The 15,108-nt window shown below is 54.0% G+C and overlaps 2 protein-coding genes across 2 annotated transcripts; one reads left to right on the top strand and one right to left on the bottom strand.

Annotated features, from left to right (window-relative positions):
• Nucleotides 1–89: 89 nt before the first annotated feature.
• SLC22A31 (solute carrier family 22 member 31) lies at nt 90–4,614 on the bottom strand. The gene is made up of 9 exons (XM_030299210.1): nt 4,237–4,614; nt 2,655–2,758; nt 2,385–2,539; nt 1,962–2,130; nt 1,612–1,757; nt 1,419–1,527; nt 1,078–1,292; nt 666–777; nt 90–372 (listed from the first exon to the last, which is right to left on the bottom strand). The coding sequence occupies exons 1-9, from the start codon at nt 4,612–4,614 to the stop codon at nt 90–92; spliced, it is 1,671 nt and encodes a 556-aa protein (XP_030155070.1).
• A 6,163-nt stretch (nt 4,615–10,777) lies between these two features.
• Nucleotides 10,778–11,716, top strand: LOC115503161 (14-3-3 protein zeta/delta-like; the record flags this gene model as incomplete). The annotated part of the gene is given in 2 exon segments (XM_032591432.1): nt 10,778–11,168; nt 11,171–11,716. Coding segments are annotated over 2 exon segments (903 nt in total), but the record flags the coding sequence as incomplete, so codon positions are not given.
• Between the last annotated feature and the right edge of the window lie 3,392 nt (nt 11,717–15,108).

Raw genomic sequence — 15,108 nt, 5'->3', positions numbered from 1 at the left:
AGAGAAGCAGCAGCGAGGACGCCAAGTTCCACGGATGCCTTTATCCTCCACGCGTGGCGGGGATGGAGGGGAGCCAGGGCGCCGGCGAGTCAGCCGTCCCGCTCCGGCCGGGACCCCGCCCGGTGGGGGGGCGGGGGCGGGCGGCGGCGGCGGGCCCGGGACCCGCGCAGGCAGTCGGCGTCCCGCAGCGACGCGGGCAGGCGGCGGCCTCGGCTCTCGGGCAGCAGCAGGACGCACAGCAAGGCGAGCACCGCGAAGGAGGCGAAGACCACGTGGTGCAGGAAGAAGCCGCCCCGGCCGTGCACGTCGGCCAGCGGCGCTGCCGCCTGGCCCAGGAAGCCGGCCCCCAGCACAAGGCCTAGCCCGGCCCCCCTGCGGGAGAGCGCGCGGTGGGGGGCGGCCCGGGGGCAAAGCGGGGGTCGGGGGGGGGGGGGGGGGACTCAAAGTCTGTGGAAAAACTTCCCCCTGGCCTGGAACAAGTTTCCTTCTTTTCATCAGAAAATCCAAAACCGCCCCCCCCCCCCCCCGCAATTCTGTCCTCGCTGCTCCCCAAGCCCCCGGCCCCCTTCCTCCACTCCCTTCTGTGACCAGCGGCCCCCGTGTGTCCCCCAAGAGGTGGTGGGCGCCACGGGGACGGCAGGGTGTGGCTGGCAGCCCAAGCTCACCTGATCACCGTGGGGAACACCTCCGCCGCGAAGAGGCTGCTGAGGGCAGACACCGCGTGGGAGGCCAGGAGACCCAGGACGGACAGGGACAGCATGGTCCAACCCGGCAGGTCTGGGGGCAGGAGGAGGCAGGAGGAGGCAGTTCCCACGCTGCCCGCAGGGCCTGGCCTCCCAGCCTTTCCCCGTCTGGGATCATAGGATCCTTTTGGCCTTCTGACTCTTCGGGCCTCAGTTTCTCTGGGTGGGTACACGGTGGGAAGACAGATGGGGCAAAAACCAGAACTTCATCCCAATGCCCCGCCTCCTGTGCTACCTTCTCGTGGCCCCAGGAGGGGGCTGATCCCGCTACCCCACGTGGGTCAGACCCTCTGCCAAACACGAGGACTCGGTATCGGCCGGGCCCCACACTCACACTGGGTCCCGGCAAGGAGCAGCAGGGATGCCAGGCCCAGGACCAGGGTGCCCAGCAACAGGACCGGGCGTCGCCCCCAGCGGTCCCCCGTCAGCAGCAGGAGCACAGCGGCCGCTGCCTCCAGGCCGGCGGTCAGGAAGTAGGGCCAATAGAAGGTGGGCTCGCTCGGGGCCAGGTTGCGGAGGAAGCCGGCTCTGATGCCCCCGCAGATCAGCCTGGGAGAGAGGGAGAACGCAGCTATGGCCCAGCCAGGGCGGGGGACTCCAGCGAGCAAAGACCCACCCACCGGGGGGGTGGAAGGCGCAGACCCCATTAGCCCACCCGTGCCCTCCCCTCCTCACGAACTGAAGCCCAGGATGAGTCCGTTTCTCCAGGCGACGCGGGTGTGCCGGAGCTCCAGGACGGAGTGGTACTGGGGCCGGGGGCTCTGTGCACCCAGCATGTCCAGCTCTGCGGCTCCGGGGACATGAGGGGCACGTGTGAGAGACGACCCTTCTCTGGCACCCGTCTCCCATCTCCCGGCTGGTGCATCACCTGTAACCAGGGAGCTCTCCTCCTCTGAGCCGTCCTCCGGGTCCACGCCCCCAGGTTCTGCAAAGTGCCACAGGATCTTCCGGGCCCGGGCTGGCTGTCCCGTGGCCAGCAGCCAGCAGGGAGACTCAGGGAACAGGGCCGGCGACCTGCAGGGGTGGGGCGAGAATGCCCACAGGTCCTCTCCGCAAGGAGGGCAGAGGCTCACGACGCCTCTCTGGATCCAGGGGGACAAGTCATGCCGCGGCTTTCCGGATCCCTGTGCCACACCCACACGCCCGCTGCTGCACAAAGGTGCGGAGAGAAGTGACACAGGGGGCCGCCATGCTGTCACTGAACCGTGACACGCTTACCCCCAAAAGAGCAGCAGAAGGCCCGTCACCAGGGCGCTGAGCCCCTGCAGGAGGCGCCAGTCCCGCGCCAGAAGCGCCAGGCCAGGCAGCAGCAGCGTGCCCAGCACGGAGAAGAGGCCGGCTCCCACGGAGAACACCAGGCGACGAGGGGGGTCACACAGCTCCAGGCCTGAGCGGACGCAGATGGCCTGAGGACCTCCCCGGGGCTGCGGGGACCGCTCACTAACCTACAGCTCCAGCACCTGGACCTTCCCACCAGGGACAGACCTCGTAGAACAAAGAGTGCCCCTCCCCCCTCCGCAAGAAGGGCCCTCAGCGGGAGCGCCGGAGGGGCCGCCCCGCCACCTGACTCTGCCCTGCAGCGGAGTGGGAGGCCTGGCCTGAGGGGGTGCTCCCCAGGGCCCCCGCCCCCGCGGTACTCACGAGCCACGTAGAGGGCAAGGGAAAACCCTGCCAAGGCCCCCCCGTGAAGCAGCCTTAAGGTCAGCAGGGCGGGAAAGCTGGCCGCCAGGGCCTCACCGGCCCCCAGGCCTGTGGCCAGCACCACGGAGGCCACGAACACAGCCCGACGTCCAAACCTGGGGGGCAGCCAGGGAAACGTGGGTGGGGTCAGGACAGCTAGGGCATCCGGCAGGACCCTGAGGGCCCGGAAGGGGGGGCTGCTGGGAGAGAAGCGAAGGGGCAGCGCCTCACCGGTCACAGCCCGCACCCAGGAAGACACAGCCCAGCAGCCAGCCCAGGAGGTGGCTCATCTGCTCCAGGGGCACCTTCCAGCCATCCTCACACACCAGGTTCCACTACGGGGACACCAATCACCTGTTGGCTGGCCGGGCCACCCTTCCCATTGCGAGTTCCCAGAAGGCCAGGCTGCAAGGGGCGCTAGATGGCCTGCTCCAGTTCCTCTCTGGAGATAAGGGGAAACTGAGGCACAGAGAGGGTGGAGGACCTGCTCAAGGTCCCACAGCATCATCTCCTGACTCTGGTAGTCTTCCCGCAGAATCTGAACAATTCCTGGCCTGAGTCCCCAGAGGGCAATGACAGGGGTCCCCAGGACACCTACCTGGAACCCCAAGTCTGTTTTTTCTCTGGATGGGGACCCACTCCCCTTTCTGCAGCCACTGGTCTCCCACCAGGGGGCCCTTGACAGAGCTGAGCCTCCTGCTGGCTGCTGTGCCAAGGCCTCCAGGGCATCGCCCTCACCTCCCCCGACACTGCTCACTTCAAAAGTGATTTCGGGAACTGTGACTCAGGCCTGCGCTCACCTGCTTTTCCCGGACATGGCCCTTGACCTCGGTTTCGCACTTCCCCACCTCTCCTTCCAGGTTTCTGCGCCTCCTCCCCAAACCTAACGTACTGTTTTCGATCATACTACATCGCAGTTTTTACCTTAAACACCAAACGTTTGTGAAAGCTGACGGGGTGCTGATTGATCAGTACCCCCACAGAAGGGCAGGGGTGCCGTGGGGCAGAATGGACGGAAGACAGCAGCCCAGCCGGTTTCGGGGCCTCAGGCAAAGACGTGGCAACCCTGTCCCTGTTCCCACACTGGAGCTGATCCTCCCAGGGACAGAGGTAGGGATGCGGGGCAGAGGCTGCCAGGAGGGAGGCAGAGCTGGGCGGCTCCCAAGCCCCAGGGAGGAAGGAGCGGAAGAGGGGCCTGGGAGGGTCCAGCTGCCTCCTCCCCCTCTCTTCGCAACCCACCCCTGAGTCGCCCCCCACCTCCCCTCCAGCTGGTTTGCTCCTCAGACGAAAGGTCTGCTTTTCGCAAACGTATCTCCACGTGCCTACCTTGATTCAAAGCCTCCTGTCTTGGGAGCCCGCTTTCGACACCTACATGGCCCAAAGCCACAGCTTGCTCAAAACGCTGGTGGCACTTGAGTGCCACCTACTGCGGACCACCTGGCGCCGATCCGCTCAGACCTTCGGCTGAACGCCTCCTCCCCCAGGCTGCCCGCCCGCAGTGCCAGTCCTCGGGCGGCAGGCTCCGCCGTTGGGCCCGGCACCCCCGCAACCTGGGCATCTGCTGCGTCACCTGGCGACCGACTAAGAGCCCGACCTGACAAGCCCCAGCCGACCACGGGCAGAGGGCAAGGGAGAGGAGCAAGGGGGGACGGAGGGAGGTGAGGACGGAGGAAGGCAGACAGAAAAGGGGGGGACGAGAGGCGTTAGAGTGGGAGCAAACAGGATGAGGCAGAGAAGGCTGAGGCGGAGACCCCGACCGTCGGGCCCGCGTGCTCCCGCGTCCGGCCCTCCGCCGATCTGATCGGGAGCGTACCTGGGTCACCGGGCTGCGCAGCAGGCCGGCGGCGGGCAGCGCGTAGTGCCAGCCGCGCGTGCAGGGCCGCGTGCCGTTGGGGCGGGCGTGGGGCTCGGGCTCAGGGTAGCGCAGGAGCAGGCAGGGGCTCGGGGCGCGCGCGGGTCCCAGGCGCGGCACGCTGGCGTCGAGCAACGCGGGCCCGCGCAGAGCGCGCAGCGCGGGGGGCAGCAGCTCGGGGTCCGGCCGGCAGTGGTGCGCCGGCGGCGTGGTGAGCAGCGGCTCGGAGCCCAGCGCCAGCCCCAGCGCCACGCACGGCAGCCACGAGGCGGCGGCCAGCAGGCGCCGGGCCCGGCCGAAGCCGCCCGCCGCGCGCAGCTCCCGCGTCTCCGACTCCATCTGCGCCTCTGCGCTCGGGCGGGCGGGGCCTGCGCGGGAGCCGAGCCACCGAGGGCCGGACCCTGGGGGCCAGGCCGGCAGGGGCGTGGCCTGGAGAGCGGGCGAGAGGCGAGCCGGGGTGCCCTCGCCCCTGCCGCGGGGGCTGCGAAGGCCTGGTGGTGGGACGTGGTCGGAGGACGCGGTCAGCTAGGCGTCCGGGCGCGGGCACGTGGACCTGGGGCGTGAACACGGGGCGGGGACGTGGTCTGAGGTATCCTCGTGCAGGGGCGTGGTCGGGGGTGGGGTCGATGGTGTCCTCCCCAGGGCGTCCTCGTGCGGGGCGTACACGTGTGGGGCGTGGTCGGAAGGGCGTCCTCCCGCGGGGGCGTGGCTCGAAGGCGTGGTAGGGTAGGCGGGGCATGGTGGGGGGGGCGGGGGAGCGTCCTCGTGCAGGAGCGTGGTCAAGGGCGTTGATGGCCAGGCGTCTGAGTTCAGGGGCGTGATCGGCCACGTCCACGTGCGTGGAAGTAGTCGGGAGGCGTGACCGGAGGGGGTGATATCGCGCAGAGGCGTGGTGGGGGCGTGGTCAGGGCGTGGTCGGCGGGGCGTCTTCGCGCAGGGGCGTGGGCGGGTGGGGGGGGGCAGGTGTCCTCGTGCGAGGGCGCGGCAGGGGCGGGGCTGGCCGTCCGGGCCACTCAGGTGCAAGCCACAGGTGAGGGGCGGGGTTGCGGTAATACTGGGTGCTGCGGGTCACGCGAGGCCCCGCTGGGAGTTGGAGGGTCATGGCGGGTTTGTGCAGCAGGAGCCTGAGTCGGGGCGCGCGCGGGCATTTAGGAGTTTCGCTGGCATCGTGCGTGGGCGCGCCTGGGAACCCCGCCCCGTCGCCCTGGCGGAGTCTTCCTCCCCACAACCGAGGTAAGTCGCGTTTGCCTTCAGCGTTTTTGCTCTGGAGAGAAGTACAGTAGGTCCTACAGATTACACCTGAGTTTCCGAACTAGTTTCTCTGACTCTGAGCTGGGACTCTGGACCTGACTTGTGTGTTGTAATGGCAAGTTTTTGCACATCAGACTGTCCTGGCTTAAAAACGTTCTTCCTGTGGGGGCATCTGGGTGGTTGGGACAGGTCATGATCCCAGGGTCATGGGATCAAGCCTGTCTTCCGGCTCCACACTGGGCATGGAGCCTGCTTGGGGTTCTCTCCTTTTGCCCCTCCCCCTGCTTGCGCTCCTCTTTCTCGGTAAAAAAAAAAAAAAAAAAAAAAAAGTGTTCTTACTGAGCTGAAGTTCACGTAACATAAAGCTATGTGTTGGGGGGGGTACCATTCTTTGTTGAGTTTTAAAAATTTTTTTTGATGTTTATTTCTTTTTGAGAGAGAGAGCACACACAGGGGAGGGGCAGAGAGGGAGGGAGACACAGAATCCGAAGCAGGCTCCAGGCTCTGAGCTGTCAGTACAGGGCCCGATGTGGGGCTCGAACCCACAGACCCCAAGCTTCACGACCTGAGCGGAAGTTTGACACTTAACAGACAGAGCCATGCAGGCGCCCCTCTGTTGAGTTCTAAAATATTTCCCTAGTGGACCCATTGCATCCCCATCAAGCAGCGGCCCTCCCTGGCGCTGTGCGCCCCGCCCTGCACCAGACGGCTCCGCCCACGTGAGGGGGGCTCCTCTCCTGTGCTCCAGGCGGCCCGGCCCCTACCCCCCTACTTTTGGTGGCCCCTCCCCTACGCGGGGCCCCGCCCTACACTGTGCGGCCCTGCCCCCGCGCCTGGTGGCCTCGCCCCCACCTTGTGCGCCCCGCCCTGCACTGTGTGGCCTCGGCCCCGCGCCGGTGTCCCCGCCCCCAGCGCTGTGCTCCCCTCCCGGCAATGTGAGGCCCCACCCCCGTGCTGTGCGCCCCGCCCTGCACTCTGGGGCCCCGCCCCGCGCTGTGCGGTCAGGCCCCTGTACCCGACGCTCCGCCCTGCGCTTGGGGCCGTCGGGGTTCTCTGCTTCTGCTCGGAGTCACGGATTCGGGACTCGCCTGCTCGCGGCCTGTGTGTCAGGACTTTCGTCCTCTGTGTGGCCCAGCAACATTCCGTCACCTAGCTGTGGCGCCGCCTGTTTGTGGTGCATCTGCTGGTGGCCCTTCAGGCTGTTTCCCCTTTCTGCCCGTCATGATCCGCGCTGTGAACCTTTGTGTGCACGTCGTTGAGTCCCTGATTTCAGTTCTTTCGGGGGCTGACCCAGGAGCGGGATTGCTGGATCGTGTGCTGAGGCCGTGTGCCACTTTGAGGAGCCACCAAACCTTTTTTGCACAGCAGCTGCCCGGTTCACGTTCGCACCGCTAACATGCGAGCTCCGGAGTGCCCACATTCTTGTCAACACTGTCCTTGTCTGTCTGGGTTTAAAGACCCGTGACAGAGCACTCCCCTAGTGGATGTGACGCAGCTCACTGCGGTTTCGATTTGCGGTTCCCTGGCGGCTGGTGATGTGGGACATCGTTTCCTAGGCTTATTGGCCACATACATGTCTTTGGAGAAATGATTGTTCGGATTGTTTGCATGTTTTTTGCTTAGGTTGCTTGCCTTTTTGTTCAGTTTTAAGTATCCCTTACATATTCTGGATACTGGGCCTTATCAGAGATATAGTTTGCAAATATTTCCTCTCATCCTGTAGGTTGTCTGTTCTCTTTCTCATATTGTCCTTTGATGCAAAAATATTTTAATGTTGGCGAGGTTCAATTTACTTTTAACTTTATGCTCATCCTTTTGGTGTCATGTAAGAAACTTAACTAAATTCAAGATTATGAATATTTGCACCTGTGGTTTTTTTTCCTAAGCATTTTACAATTTCAGTGCTTTGATTTAGGGCTTTCATCCAGTTTGAGTTACTTTTTGCACGTGGTGTTAGATAAGAGTTCATCTAAATTGCTGTGCATGTGGACAGATTGCCCAGCACCGTTTTTGGAAAGACTTGTTCTTTCCCCCACTGAACTGCGTCCGGTGTGGCCAGCTGCGTGGTCAACGTCTGGACTTTTCCGTTTTAGTCTCTTGGTGTGTTTGTCCTCATGCCTTACCACACCGTCTTGATAACTGTAGCTTTGTAGTATGTGAAGTGTGAGCCCTCCAACTCTGTTCCTCTTTTTCAGTGTATTTTTTAAGATTTTATTTTGAAGTAACCTCTACACCCAACGTGGGGCTTGAACCCACAATCCCAAGGTCAAGAGTCGCACACTCCACCGACTGAGCCGGCCGACGGGCACCCCCGAGATTGTTTTGACTATTTGGAATCACTGGCAGTTTCATATGAATTTTAGGATCACTTTTTCTAGTTCTGCCAAAAAGACCATTGGGATATTGGTAGGGATTGCATGGAATCTGTTTAACGCTTTGGAGATATTTGGAAATACTGCCATCTTAGCAGTGTAAAGTCCCCCAATCCTTGAACACGACATGTCTTTCCTTCTGTTGAGATCATCTTTAATTTCTTTCAGAAATGTTTTGTGGTTTTGGGTATACAAGTCTAATACTTCCTTGATTGAATTTATTCCTGAAGTATTTTATTCTTTTATTTAAGATTTTTTTAAGGTTTATTTAAGCAATCTGGACACCCAGCCCGGGGCTTGAACTCATGACCCCAAGCTCAAGACCCGCATGCTCCATCGACTGGGCCAGCCAGGCACCCCTATTTTATTCTTTTTAATACTATTGTATGCGAAATTACAAGTTTCCTTTTCAGATTGTTCATTGCTAATGTGTAAAAAATACAAGTGATTTTTAGGATACTGATCTTGTATGTTTGCAACTTTGCTGAATTCCTTTATAAGTGCTGCTGTTATGTTTGTGGATTTTTAAAAGGTTTTTTACCTATAAGATGCCATCTGCAATTAGAGATACTTTTATTTCTTTTTCTGCCTAATGGCTCTAGCTAGGACTTCTAGTGTAGTATTGAATAGAAGTGGAAGTGGGCATCCTTGTGCCTGATCTTAGAAGGAGAACTTTCTGTCTTTCACCACTGATTCTGACACTGGGTTTGGGTTTTCCAAAGTTCCCTTTGTCATTTTGAGATCTATTCTTTCCATTCCTAGTTTAGGTGTTTTTATCATGAAATGAAATGATGTTGAAATTTTCTCTTCCTTCTATTAGTGTGGTGTATTACATTGATTAATTTTTGTATGTTGAATCATCTTTGTATTCCTGGGATAAATCGCACGTCATCATGGTGTCTAATAATTTTAATATGCTGCTGGATTATATTTGTTAGTGTTTTCTTGAGGATATTTGCATCTATATTCTTAAGATACTGGTTTATATTTTTCTTCTTGTGGTATTTTTGGCTTTATTATCAGGGTTATGTTGGAATTATAGAATGAGTTAAGGGGTGTTCCCTACTATTGTTTGGGAGAGTTTGGGATGGATTGGTGTTAATTCTTTAATATTTGGTAGAATTTACCCACCAAGCCATCTGGTCCAGGGCTTTCCTTTCTCAGGATGGTGTTGATTATTGACTCAATCTTAGTATAGGGTATGTCTAGATTTTCTATTTATTCTTGGTTTCAGTAACCTCTGCATTTCTAGGAACTTGTCCATGTCACAGGATTTCTATTATGCTCGCATTTAATTGTTCAGTATTCTCTCATCCTCTTTTATTTCTGTAAAATCCAGTTGTTTTCTTGTTCACTTCTGATTTTAGTAATTTGCGTCTTGTTTTTTCTTAGCCCGTATAAAGAATTGTCCATTTTGGGGGCGCCTGGGTGGCTCAGTCAGTTAAGTGTCCCACCCTTGATTTCAGCTGGGGTCATGATCTCACAGTTCTTGAGTTCGGGCCCTGCATCGGGCTCTGCACTGACAGCATGGAGCCTGCTTGGGACGGTCTCCTCTCTGCCCCTCCCCCGTATGCACACGTGTGCGCTCTCTCTCTCTCAAAATAAATAAACTTAAGAAAAAAAAAAAAGAAATGCCCATTTTGTTGATCTTTCCAAAGAACTAGCTTTTGTTGATTCTGTTTCCATTGTTTCATTTATCTCTTCTGTTAACCTTAAAAATAAAACTGCCAATTATTTTACCAGCAAAAATGTCTTTACCCTGGAATGGCAGAGAATGGTACTCCAAGACTAGCGAGCCAGATCAAAGCCTTATAGCAGAAGGCAGGAGAGAGGGTGGGGCTGTTGTAAACTAAAAGTCCATTGGAGTGAACTGGAAGTTGGAGGTATAGAGGCTTCGCATTGGCTGGGCTGTGGCCGTCTCCCATTGGCTGGGCTCTAGCAGTCTCCCATTGGCTGGGCTATGGCTGTCTCCCATTGGCTGGGCTCTAGCAGTCTCCCATTGGCTGGACTGTTGCTGGGGCAGGAGGAAGCCTTCCTTTCCCCTGCTGGGGTAGTAAAGTGGTAGCCGCAAGCAGGATGCTTGCCTTCTGTTGGGTCTGCATTTGAAAGCAGTGCTGGGTGTGAGGCGCCCCCTGCCGGCCGACTCCACTGTAGACAAAGTTTCCTTTTATTCCCACGCTCCCATCTATTGGCTTTGGGTTTAGTTTGCTCTTTTCTTGTTCCTTAAAGTGTAAAGTTAGGTTGTCGATTTGTCTTTTGTGCAGCAGGCACTTCTAGCTACAGAGTCCCCCCACACTGCATTTGCTGTATCCTGTAACCTCTATCTACAGTCTTCAAGTATTTTAAAAATTTCTCTTGTGATTTATTTTTTTGTCTCCTTGGTTATTTAAGAGTGTGCTCCTTAACACCCACGTGTTTGGAATTTTCCACTTTGCTTCCTGTTCCTGATTTCCAGCTGCATTCCATTGTGGTCAGAGAAGATTGGTATTATTTCAGTCTTTTTAAACTTAGGGGGGTCTTTGGGGCGCCTGGGTGGCTCAGTCGGTTAAGCGGCCGACTTCGGCTCAGGTCATGATCTCGCAGTCTGGGAGTTCGAGCCCCGCGTCGGGCTCTGTGCTGACAGCTCAGAGCCTGGAGCCTGTTTCAGATTCTGTGTCTGCCTCTCTCTGACCCTCCCCCATTCATGCTCTGTCTCTCTCTGTCTCAAAAATAAATGTTAAAAAAAAAAATAAAAATAAATAAACTTTGTGGGTTTGTTTTTAAAAAAATAAATAAATAAATAAACTTAGGGGGTCTTGGAGGAAGAGTGAACCTGGGAAGGTTGCGGGGGATCCGAGGGGAAGGCGAGCGTTTGACGTCATCGTGCGTGTGGTGCCCCTGCTGCCGGGGCTGGTGATTGGAGGAAACCCCTCGTCTGCGGAGCGGCTGTACCCTGTGAGCAGCGAGATCCAGGGACAGAGTCTCAGCCTCGCCGCTGCCGCCCAGAGACTGCTGAGCCCCCGTCCGTCCGTCCGCCGCCACCCACTCCGGACACAGAACATCCAGTCAGGGACAAAAATGAGCTGGTGCAGAAGGCCAAGCTGGCCGAGCAGGCTGAGCGATATGACGACACGGCAGCCTGCATGAAGTCTGTAACTGAGCAAGGAGCTGAATTATCCAATGAGGAGAGGAATCGTCTCTCAGTTGCTTATAAAAATGTTGTAGGAGCCCGTAGGTCATCTTGGAGGGTCGTCTCAAGTGTTGAGCAAAAGACGGAAGGTGCTGAGAAAAAACACAGACGGCTCGAGAATACAGAGAGAAAATTGAGACCGAGCTAAGCGATATCCGCAATGATGCACTGTCTCTTTTGGAAAAGTTTTTGATGCCCAGTGCTTCACAAGCAGAGAGCAAAGTCTTCTATTTGAAAATGAAAGGAGACTGCTGTCCTTACGTGGCTGAGGTTGCTGCTGGCGATGACAAGCAAGGGACGGTGGATCAGTCACAACAAGCATGCGAAGAAGCTTTTGAGATCAGCGAAAAGGAAATGCAGCCGACACACCCTATCAGATTGGGTCTGGCCCTTGACTTCTCTGTGTTCTATTCTGAGATTCTGAGCTCCCCGGAGAAAGCCTGCTCTCTTGCAAAGACAGCTTTTGATGAAGCCACTGCTGAACTCGATACATTAAGTGAAGAGTCCTACAAAGACAGCACGCTAATAATGCAGTTACTGAGAGACAACTTGACCTCGTGGACGTCGGATACCCAAGGAGACGAAGCTGAAGCAGGAGAAGGAGGGGAAAATTAATCGGCCTTCCAGCTTTTGTCTGCCTCGTTCTAAAATTTACACAGTAGAGGGGCGCCTGGGTGGCTCAGTCGGTTGGGCGTCCGACTTCGGCTCAGGTCATGACCTCGCGGTCTGTGAGTTCGAGCCCCGCGTCGGGCTCTGTGCTGACAGCTCAGAGCCTGGAGCCTGCTTCAGATTCTGTGTCTTCCTCTCTCTCTGACCCTCCCCTGTTCATGCTCTGCCTCTCCCTGTCTCAAAAATAAATAAAAAACATTAAAAAAAAATTTACACAGTAGATCATTTGTCATCCATGCTGTCCCACAAATAGTTTTTTGTTTACGATTTATGGCAGGTTTACGTTACTTCTATTTGAATTTCTGTATTTCCCATGTGGTTTTTATGTTTAATATTAGGGGAGTAGAGCCAGTTGACATTTAGGGAGTGATCTGTTTTCATCTTGAGGTGGCCGATATGGGCATGTGGAATTTTTATACTAGTATAAACTTTGGCATAGTACTTTCGGTACATCGTGGCTTCACAAGGGCCAGTGTTAAAACTGCTTCCATGTCTAAGCAAAGAAAACTGCCTACGTATCGGTTTGTCCTGGTGGCAAACAAAAGGGGTAATTGGTTGCAGATACAGGTGTAGTTTTTGTGGGTACTTTAAGGTCTGGAGCACTTACGGGGCTGTAGTGGAAATGGGCGTCCCGTAGATATTACACGTTGAACCGTGTGCGTCTGTGGCGTACTCATTCTCAAATGTGCACACCTTTGACTACAGTCACAGAAGTGATCCTTCAGTTGTGACCCAATTTGCTCTGGATGAGGGCAGAAACGGTTCACATTCCATCATTTGTAAAGTTACCTGCTGTTTGCTTTCAATATTTTTGCTACACTCGTTATATTTGTATTTAAATGTTTTAGGCAACCTAAGAACGAATGTGCAAGTAAAGATGCAGTAAAAATGAACTGCTTGATGTCCATCACTTTATGTATATCAAGCACAGCAGCAAAACAAAAATCCCATGTATTTAACTTTTTTTAGGTTTGTTTTTGTTTTTGTTTTTGCTTTTGTGATTTTTTTTTTTTGATACTTGCCTAACATGCATGTGCTGTAAAAATAGTCAACAGGGAAATAACTTGAGATGATGGCTCGCTTTGTTTAATGTCTTATGAAATTTTCACGAACAATCCAAGCATAATTGTTAAGAACACGTGTATTAAGTTCACATAAGTGGAATAAAAGTTTTATGAATGGACTTTTCAACTACTTTCTCTACAGCTTTTCATGTAAATTAGTCTTTTGGTTCTGAAACTTCTCCAAAGGAGATTGTACATTTTTGGAAATTTTTTCCTTATTCCCTGTTGGCAGCTAATGGGCTTTTACCAAGTTTAAGTACAAAGTTTATCGTAACAACAAAATACTACTACTGTAACTACTACTGTTCCCAACCACCATGTCCCATATTTCTCCTTGTGGTTTTTTTTTTTTTTTTTTCCAGACGGGAGATTGATCGGGAAAAAAGTACCGTGTTCCATTTAAAATTTTGGTATATGGCATTTTCTAACTTAGGAAGCCACAATGTTCTTGTTCTTGGCCCATCATGACATTGGGTAGCATTAACTAAGTTTTGTGCTTCCAAATCACTTTTGTTTTTAAGGATTTCTTGATCTTGTTATAGCCTGCCTTCAACTTTGATCTTTATTCTTTCTATTTGTCAGGTGTACAGGATTACCTTTTTTAGCCTTCTGTCTTGTCACCAACCGTTCCTACTTTGGTGGCCGTGTACTTGGACAAAAGGCCGCATGATTTTTCTGGCTCCACTCCATGTCTGAGGACCCCTTGCTTCCTTTGCTTGCCTCCCACAAACTATTTCCCTCATCCTATTTACCGCAGCAAATCTCTCCTTAGTTGATGAGATTGTGTTTATCTCCTTGTAAACCCTATCTTTCCTGAATGGTCTGTCATTGTCTGCCTTTAAAATCCTTCCTCTTCCTCTCTTTAAATAATGATGGGGCTAAGTTATACCCAAAGCTCACCCTACGGACTATTTCCTTAGTACCTCGCAGAAAACACCAAACAAAAATACCATTTTAAAAGAGGTGTATTTTTTTTTTCTTATAGAATGTAAGCTCCTCGAGAGCAGGGACAATGTTTTCTGTGTGTTCTATTGTACACTGTAAATGCTCAATAAATATTGATGATGGGAAAAAATTTTTAAAAATAATAAACTTAGGGGGGCTTGTTGTGTGGCCTGACAAGTGATCTGTCCTTGAGAATGTTCCGTGTGCACTTGAGAAGAGAGTTTATTCTGTTATTGTTGGGCGAGACGTTCTACAGATGTCTGCTTAGCCTATGGGTTCGAGTCTTCTATTCAAATTTCTGTCTGGTTGCTCAATCTGTTATGGAACTGGGGACCTAAAACTTCCAGTTATTGCTGTAGAACTGTCTGTTTCTCTGTTTATATGTTTATGGTTGTTATATCTCCTTGACGGACTTTCCTTTTTAAGATTAACTGTAATATCTTTCTTTGACTCTTGTGACAACTTTAAAAAAAATTTTTTTTAGTGTTTATTTATTTTTGAGAGAGACAGAGAGAGAGAGACAGAGTGTGAGCCAAGAAGGGGCAGAGAGAGAGGGGGAGACCCAGAACCTGAAGCAGGCTCCAGGCTCCGAGCTGTCGGCACGGAGCCCGACGCGGGGCTGGAACCCACGGACCGTGAGATCGTGACCTGAGCCCAAGTCTGGTGCTGAACCGACTGAGCTCCCCGGGCGCCCCTCTTGTGACCACTTTTAAGTTATATTCCACTTGGATGCTCGTAGAAGCACCCTAGTTTCTTAATGGATTTACTTCTGCCGCTCGTTTTCGGTCTTAGATGTGTTTGGCTAGTTCTCAGCTCCTCCATCAGAGCCTGTCTTTGTATTTTGTTGATTTGAAAACTATACCATTTTAATTCCCTTCTTTCTGTTTCTGTGTGTGTTTTCGTTATCTGTTAGCGGTGACCGTAGGGATTACAGTTAACGTGACAACCTGGTCTGAACCTAGAACACACCAGTATGAATAATACCAATTAGTTTCAAAAGCCTACAAACACTTGTCCTATACATCTCTTTGCCTCCTTTGTGTTGCTGTCGTCACAATTCACATCTGTAGCTTGTGTGCCTGTTAACATCGACTTGTAATGACTTAGTGCATTGGCCTATTAAATGCTACAGGAAACGAGTTAAAACCACACAGAACGTGGTAGTGCTGGTGTTTATACTTAGCTGCGCGAGTCCCTTGACCCCGTGCTCCGTGCTGAATTGCGCCCCTCCCAAATTCACGTGTCGAAGCCCTAACTTCCAGTGTGTTGGGGAGCGTCTGGTATTTGGAAGCGAACGCTGTGGGAAGTGATTAGGTCTCTGGGTAGAGCCCTCGGGATGCGACTGCTGCCCCTGTGAGAAGAC

The sequence above is a fragment of the Lynx canadensis genome, chromosome E2 (assembly GCF_007474595.2).
Source record: "Lynx canadensis isolate LIC74 chromosome E2, mLynCan4.pri.v2, whole genome shotgun sequence".
NCBI lineage: Eukaryota > Metazoa > Chordata > Mammalia > Carnivora > Felidae > Lynx > Lynx canadensis.
Note: the sequence above shows the minus strand (reverse complement) of the source record. Positions and strands in the feature narration are given on the sequence as shown.

Bases quoted from the DNA above. Each gene is read 5' to 3' on its own strand.
- SLC22A31 (XM_030299210.1), bottom strand. From the start codon at position 4,614: ATGGAGTCGGAGACGCGGGAGCTGCGCGCGGCGGGCGGCTTCGGCCGG. The intron at 2,759-4,236 runs GTACGCTCCCGA...GTGTCCCCGTAG, and splicing joins TGCGCAGCCCGGTGACCCAG to TGGAACCTGGTGTGTGAGGA. The intron at 1,528-1,611 runs GTGATGCACCAG...CCGGAGCCGCAG, and splicing joins GGAGAGCTCCCTGGTTACAG to AGCTGGACATGCTGGGTGCA.